General features: G+C 42.8%; 1 protein-coding gene across 21 annotated transcripts in view; it reads right to left on the bottom strand.

Moving 5' to 3' along the window:
* Positions 1-8,278, bottom strand: part of ARVCF (ARVCF delta catenin family member) — a 251,292-nt gene that overhangs the window by 9,809 nt on the left and 233,205 nt on the right. For 20 of the 21 annotated variants that reach the window (XM_074554654.1, XM_074554657.1, XM_074554656.1 and 17 more), the window contains 3 exons: positions 8,058-8,111; positions 3,385-3,476; positions 1,375-1,488 (listed from right to left, as the gene is read on the bottom strand). In XM_074554654.1, the coding sequence (XP_074410755.1) occupies positions 1,387-1,488; positions 3,385-3,476; positions 8,058-8,111 (248 nt within the window). In that variant the 3' untranslated portion in view covers positions 1,375-1,386. The remainder of the gene's footprint in view (positions 1-1,374; positions 1,489-3,384; positions 3,477-8,057; positions 8,112-8,278) is intronic. The other variant, XM_074554662.1, reaches the window with a different exon arrangement.

The following is an 8,278-nucleotide window of genomic DNA, read 5'->3' as shown; positions in this document are numbered from 1 at the left end:
CTGCAAAATAAAGTCAGAACTGATTAATACCAGTCATTAGCATGGCCTTGGTGATCTCCATCACCTTGTGGTAGGACAGTGACTGGAAATGTCAACCTATGCCAACACGTGGGCTCCTTGATGGGCATGTCTGGGAAAAACAAGCACAGACTTAATTTTTCAAAGTCAGGACCCCACCTGTAGGGCTTCACTGCTCAGAGCAGAGTGTGGGAATGAAGCAGGCACCACAGGCACATTGATGCTACCCCGTGCCTGAGTCACCATGGCTGATCATGCAGTGCTGAGCAGCCGTGGGAGGCCAGTGGTGCCAGACCTGCTCTGTGACAGCACCTCAAAATGCTGAAAGCCTTCTCTGGGCAGGCACTTCCAACCAGAAACCATCTGCTAACACCTTGCATTCCTATTAGACTGAAAGGAAGGAGGGAAAAAAATATCCAGCACCACCATCCAAAAACATACAGGAACCTTCTCTCCCACTAATGAAAGGGATTTCCATGTAGAATTATGTGGGTGAATGACAGCTCATGGTTTGGAATTTGGGCCTTTAAAGTCTCTTGCCCATTCTGATGGGAAAGTTGCTCAGTGCCTTCGTGACAGTCACTGCAATTTTCCTTTAGTCCTAGCCAGGGGCACACCACCTGCTGTCCCAAACACAGCATCCTCTGACGGAGTGCCAGAAGGCATCGCCGGGGTGACTCGAGCAAGACAGCAGGACACAGATTAGCAGTGGCAGGAGCGAGGAAAGGCTGGTAACATTACTGAGGAACTTGGCACATGGCAAAGGCACACAACTAGAACACAACAAAAAGGCACCTTTCTTTAGTGACACACAATTAAAAAAAAAAAAAAAAAAGAAAATGGAAAGTGGGAGTTGTGGGTCACTATTTATTGTGTAACCAATATCATCTCTCCTTACAAAGTAACTCGTGTACAGTCAGCAGCTTTCCTGCTGTAATTCGTGGGAACCCTAGGGGACATCCAAAAATAGTCAAGGATATGTTTTTTCTTAAGTCTCAGGCTAATCCTTATAATGAGCATTGAGGGAGAAAAATGGTTGGAAGCAGGAACACAATACTCAAATTCATTCCCATGGCCTAACAGCAGAAATATTTCACATTTCAGCTGACAACTAATCATTCACAATATTAATTTTCTGCCTGGTTATTTGACAGGTTATTTTTAATCAAACTGTGGTGTTTTATTGCATTTCATTAAAGATACACTGAATAGTACAAACACCACTTTTTTTTTCTTCCAAATGCCCTTTCATCTATCTGTAAGTTAGCAGTTAGATTTGAAGAGATCCCACAGCTATACAGATCATGCACAAGAGAAAGTTATTCACTAGCCCCAATTACCATTAAAAGGACCTACCATGCATGCAAATTAGACCCAGGAGTCAACAGGCTGGGGTTTAATGTCACGGGCATCCACCAGATTCACCGAAGCCCTGTTACTCCTGTTAATGTTTTTCCTATTTGTGTCATTCTGCAGCACAGGGTGAGGAGTTAAAGCAAAACAGAGCAGATTAATCAAACAAAACCACCAAACAAGTCAGCTTAAAGTAGCACAAGGGAAAATTAGTGGTAGAGAAAGAAACAAGATCAGCAAAGGGACAATACTGACAAAAGCATTTGCAACAGCCAAAAGGCCACACTTCCCTGGATTCCCAGCCTCCCCTGAGCTTGCACAGAGCTCACGAGCCACAACCCCAGAGCCACATTTCTGTCTGGCAGCACAGAGAGGAAGAGCAGCAGCTGCTCAGCTGTGCCCAGGTGAGGGCAGGGCTTTGCCCACCGCTGCTGTGCCCAACAGCCTGGATTCAGGCTACCCCCAGGTGCTCAGGACCAAGAGGCAGCACAGGCTGTGGGTCACACACTGTTGAGGTGAAATGTTTTTTCTCTCTTTCTCATAAAAGCAAAGCAGCACCTCCTGAACTCTGATTGTCCTTCACTTTGGTCATACACTGGAGTTAGGGCTGCTTGATGTGATTTTGAGGGTTGCATTGGACCACTTTAATGAATTTTGAGTAGAAAAAATAACAAGTACTTGTTAATTTTCCTATCTTATCCTATTTTCCTTAAAAAGGTATTTTTTGCCAAGTTCCTATTGATCAACATTCTTATATAACTTACTGCATCCATTCCTGCTGCATCCTTGCAAAACTGTACTAGAACTGTGATTAAGGAACTAGGAAGTTTATTTGACTGATACTGGCTCAAGCAGGACCATCTCTTGCCAACTGGAGGAGAGGGACACATTGTAGGACTTCAGTAATCAGCTTAAAAAAAGTCCAAGCCACTCTCCAGGGTGTACCTTCTTGGAAAGGCAGAACACAGCAGGAAATGCCTGACTAGGCAAGTTAAAACAGACAAGTTGGTGCAGTCTTCCTAGTTTACCATCTATGGAAGTATTTTTCTCCAAATCCCATTTTTTAATTTCCCTGTTCAACGATGGTGGGTTTGTCTTTCAGCTGGCTGAAGTTTAACTGTTTCCCATCAACATAAATCACCTGGATTTTCTGGTTTTATCAACAATGTGCTGAAGGTTATTAAGGACAGCCTTCTGCAGACTAGCAATAGTGTCTCCTACCACTGACTCTTATTTCAATGAATCCTCATATTCCTTCTTGAAATTACTCCCCCAGGGGAAAACCCAAGCTTATATTAAGGCCAGGGAGAACTGGTGGCCACAGCATTTTTACATTCACAGACTTTTTACTCTGAAAAGGTACAGAAGTGCAACAGAGATTACACAGAGCCTACTGAGCCACACTTGCACACAGCCCATAATACAAAAGGTCTTGTAAAGTAAGAACTACTTTCATTTAGAAAATAGTCTAAATTTGTATTTAGAAGACACACAGCGAACTGTGCATGTCTCTTCTTTGCTCTCCATCTCCCTGGCCCACGGCCATGGTCCACCATCAGGACTGTGCATGAGTGCTGCAGAAATGAGTCCTACTCACCACACTGCTGGACATGGACACACAAGATCACACCTATTTCTCATGATGAAGACAATAAAGCAGCATGACAACCTGAAGAGACTTGTCAAAACAAAGTCTGAGCACAGTTACACAGCTCAGGGCCAGGGAATGCTGCCTGGACAAGGGCAACAGAACAAACACTTCCTATCTTTACAACCTCATCCATTTACAAGAGTACAGGAGCAAGTACCTGCACTTGCTGCTGACTGGAAAGCAACATTTTGTTTTTATTTCTAGTTAGCCAAGTGCTAATTTACAAAATAATGCCTTTATGTGAAATAAAAAAAGGCCTTTACACAGCCCCCTGGTGAGTGACTGCCCTGTGTTTCTGGCTGAGGACACTGGATCCTTTCTTCCCAAGGCACTAACTACCCTCAGCAGGAAGGGGAGCTCACTTTTAAAGGTTCCTTCTCAGAAGCATCTCCTGTGTTATCACTGCTCTTGTACTTGCGCTCCTTGTCTCGGTGGTCGATGGTGGAATATCCATCTGAGGAGAAAACACAGCAGTCAGGCATGAAGCAAAAACAGGAGCAGAAACAGAGCTGATGCAAGCAGAATTCTTTAGCAAGGAAAACAAACCACCACAACCCAAAGATGCCGGCAGCCTGCTTCTCATGTGCTCCAGCTCTGAAATTTCATTTTTACTAGCTAAAAACAAACAGAGAAGCCTTCTTTTTATAGCACTGCCAGATGCTGGCACTCATTAGCAAGCAGCACTGTTTTCATCCCAGCCTGCTGCACTTTTTAGTGTGCCCAAGGAAAGCAGCAAGTTGTCATCTCATGCCCTGTGGCTAATGAGCTCCAAATTCAGCCCAAATCCTGCATTCCTTGCTTAGCAGCCTGATTAATTGGCTGTGTTCATTCTCTGAATGCTCTGCAGCCTGTTACCACTTTTCCTGAGCCTGACTACTAGCAGGACATGACAATAATTTGGAAGAGTCCCCGTCAGAGCACTGAAAAAAAGGGCCTGTCGAGTTGGAAGAAATCTCAATGCAATCCCTGCTGTGCTTGGGCTGTCTTTCATTGCGAAGCAGCACCTGTTGGTGCCTTTTCTCCTGACAACTAAGGAACAGCATGAAAACATGATGAACACAAGGAAGAAAACTGTGAGAGAGTTCTATAAAGAAATGGCTGTAATTATTTCAGAACCTTTGCTTTGAATCATTGTCAGACAATGCAAAACTTAATTTATTTTCGTGATGCATCAAATTTCCCTCATTATCAGTGACAAATAGATCCTTGCCTGCTCTGCTTTGACAGCATTGTAATCTGGAGTAAACAACACCCAAATTTATACCTCCCTGTAGGCTTTTGTTTTCCCCTGTGTAATTGAGGCATCATTAATGTTTTCTTGTCCTGAAAAACTGTGTTTTTAGAATACTACAAAAAGTTTTACATAAACTATGAAAATGCCTCTCTCTCCGTGTGTTACTTGCCTGTAACAGGCCATTAAGGAAAAGTGAGTGATGTATTTGTGGGCTTCTCGTGGCACTGTTTGCCCACATGACAACTGCACACAGAGTCAGGTTAAACTGAGAAAAGCTGCAGTGTTCTGTGTGCCTCAAACCCAAGTGCACACAGACCAGCAAACAAGCACCTGAAGCAGGATGCATTTTTGACATCAAGGGCAGTAAAAGATGATTTAACCATGCTGACCAAAAATAACTAAGGAATTTTGGAGTTATACATGTAGTTCACAGATCATAAAGCATGATTTGCTACACAGCATTAAACTTACTTACAATTACTTGTTGACAATCAAGATGCCTGACATTCTTAGCTATTCCTTTTGAACAAAAAAAGAAAAAAACCAGCTGCACCCAGCAACCCAGCCAGCACTCATGGGGAACGCACGACCAATAATTCTCTTTCAAATGACAGGCATGAACATTGCTAGTAGGCTATGTCCTAATCTACAGATTCATCATCTAGTTAGGACAAAATACTTCACAAAAGTATGTATTCAGTGATGGAAAAACAGAAAATTAAACTTGCAGCATCTGGGTGGTAGCTTTTTACAATCTCATGGTAATTCACAAGGATGTAATGGATCACTTTGCATTTTTGTAGTGGCATCATCATGGATGATCGACAAATACTTCCAAAAGAAATTGCCAAGACACAATGGAAACCTTTGAACTACCCCAGAAAGCAACAGCCACTAAATGAAGCTGATGGCAGCCGTGATAATTCCCAGGGAGCAAGGTCATTAGTAAACTATAATAATAAAAAATAAAAAACCAAAACAGATATTTAATAATAAGAAAAACTGAAAACTCCCATACTTAGCCAGGACACATCAGCAAGAGGAAAATCCCATTTTTGCACTGGCAGTAATCTGACAACAAAGGACACTCAAGAACTTTGCCCTTTGCATCTGAACTCCAACACATTTTGCATTTTGTCCTGTGGGCCCCTGGCCTGTACACAGACTGGCACCCACAGGCCACGTGTCCAAAATCCACACACTGTTCTATGCCTCTGTCAAGATAAGCAGCAGCAGAGATAGGAAGTTCAGATTTGATCAAATAAAATGAGAAATTGAAACAGGCTGCATTAGAGAAGAAATACCTCGCTGCCCTGAGAAGCAGAGCTCTGCAAGGAAGTTAGAAATCTGCTTCTCCCATATTTCAGATTCATTTGAAGAGACAATCAGAATTAATTGCTTCTGTGGCATATAGATCTATACATATCTTGCTGCTCCAAGGTATAAGTACATTACTTTGACTTAATACAATCCCTTGTATAGCCAAAAGTTACTTTGGTGAATAGAGCAATGTCCCATCCTTGGCTTGTTTATTTCTCTCTCTCAGCATTCTGCTTGTAGTCATCTCTATTGCTTCTCTATCTCCCCCTCACTCTACAGCAACATTTTTATGTCATCACAGATTACAGGACCAAATGCATGCCTGCCAGTGTCAGTCCATTTGTGCCCTCACACAGCTCTCAACTTACAAAAGATCAAACCTCTAAACCCATCAAAGAGAAGGAGGAGAAAGGAAAAGTCGTGCCTGAAGATGGGCATGGAGGACAGTGGCATTTGAACTCTGTGTATCTGGTCTGAACAATTTCACTTCCCAAGTGCTCCTGTCTGAGTGCCTGCAGGTTAACTAAAGCACACACAGAGTTCTGGAGGATTTGGCACAGACTGGAGATCACCATTCTGCTGCTTCTGCAGAGAGCTTGGGGCAGGGCCCCAGCACACAGTGACAGTGGCACTGCTGCTCTGCAGCCTGCCTGGAGCTGGGGACACCTGACAGACCTGATCATCCCATGGTGACTCGTAATACGGGGGTTCTTCTGTCTGCCAGCACATCCACACCCTACCCAGGCTGTTCCACTGCCCCACACAGCAGGGACCTGACTGCTCTGGTACTGCTGGCTGATGGCAACGGATCCTTCTGCCTCCCTCACCAGTGACAGCCAAGTGATTTCCTCTGTTGAGAAGGATAACCCCTACCACATTAGCAAAGAAGCTGCACCAGCAATTTTCTTTTTGTGATCTTGAAGCAGAGCCCATGTGGGTTAACAGGAAAGGCCCAGGCACCAGGAGAGCCTAAACACTGAGAAGAACCCACAGAGGAGGGGCAGACAGGTGGGGATGTTCTGGAACCATCAGTCCTGTACGGATGTACTCTGCAGGGGATGAACACTGGGCTGGAAGGACCAGTTCAGAGTGGAAAAAGAACAAAAACTCCAGAACACAACAGCCCACTATGAAGTTAAAATCTGAAAATATAGTCTAGAGCAGCCTTCTCATATTAATATGTCCAAAAGACAAAAAACATGCAGCATTTGGAAGAGCCTGAAGAAAAGAGATGAAATGTTGTTATTCCAGTTCCCTGGAATTAAGGATAGTAAACTGGATAAATGAAGTTGTGCTATTTCAGAGGTCAGCTGAAAAGAGACTAAAGTCATAGTCATATTGAAAGTAAAAAGCACTGAGGAGCTGGAATCAGGAAAATTTGACAGATCTCATCTTCTAAAGGTGATAAAAAGACTGGAGAACAGCATGGCCCAGAGAATCTGCCTGATGCTGTACATATGCTGTAAATTTGCATTTTGTTTTGTACTCAGGGCTGTACCAGTAACTCCTGAGAGCATAAGGCAGCAATTAATACTGAGACTATAAACAATCAGCACTGCCCATTCTGCAGCACCTGCCAGCACACAGCTATTCCTGCCAGGCAATCCTCTATGAAGAGATTTTCTTCCATTGTGAGAACAAATGTTTCAGTGTTCCCTAAGGCAAAGTACATATGGACAGTTGATTCATGGCAGGTGGCATCTCATTTTTCCAAGAATACAAAAGGTATTATATACCTGTATACAGGTAATATATAATACCTGTTCTTTTACTTTCTGAACATGCTTGGCTTTTTTTTGGCTCTAACTTGCTATTTTATTCAATCACAGTTACTAATAGCAGTAACTATAGATCTGGAGGCATTCATACAGCTGCATTTAAATAGGTGCAAATTCTCAAGACACCACACAGCACCTTTATCTACCTTGGTAAAGGAAAAAAGCCCTACAAGTTTAACACTACACAGCTTATCAGTCTCAAAGCACATCACTGACAGTCAGTGGCTCTTCTCAGTCTAGAGGAAAAGCCAGGCTCATTTAGATGCAGCTAAATGGAAAGTAGTCATGAATATCACACACACTAACCTAATTTTGGTTTTACCTACAAAAAAAAAGGCAGAACAGATTTAAATACAAGAAATACATTGAAGTAAATTTTCAACTCTTTCTTTCAGAATCCTGGAGAGTTGCAGATCTGTAATAGGGAATGCAGCTGCCCCAGGGACCAAAGAGCAGAATGAAAGCTGGGTCAGTGTACCTCCAATATATGCATGAAGTAGTGGGGGAAATTGGTGTGACACTCTACATGTATACGAAGAAAAAAAAAAGACGATGACCAGTATTTTGTGAGGTAATGTTTTGTTTTAAATGTCAGCTTTATCCATCTGAAATAATATCTCCTAGAGAAACAGCTGAACTTTCCTGTGAGTGACAGTGTGCTCTATTGGAACAGACAGAGAGTTTGATCTATGACTGAATTTACCTGGGCCAAGTTCATCCATTGGTATCATATCACGACTCCCAGACTTCTCATTATCTAGAAAAGAGAAGCATTGGAACAACTTGAGGTATATTTGCTTTTCTCAAAACCTGGTAGTTCTGAATTAGTCACAAAACCAGAGAGGTTGATAAAGTACTGAATGCAGAGATTATTGTAAAAAAAATTCCCAAACTATTCCATTGCTTTCCATTCAGAAAGGGACG

This window comes from Zonotrichia albicollis, chromosome 18 (assembly GCF_047830755.1).
Source record: "Zonotrichia albicollis isolate bZonAlb1 chromosome 18, bZonAlb1.hap1, whole genome shotgun sequence".
In the NCBI taxonomy this organism is placed as follows: domain Eukaryota; kingdom Metazoa; phylum Chordata; class Aves; order Passeriformes; family Passerellidae; genus Zonotrichia; species Zonotrichia albicollis.
The sequence above is the reverse complement of the archived record's forward strand: the minus strand, read 5'-3'. Positions and strand labels throughout refer to the sequence as shown.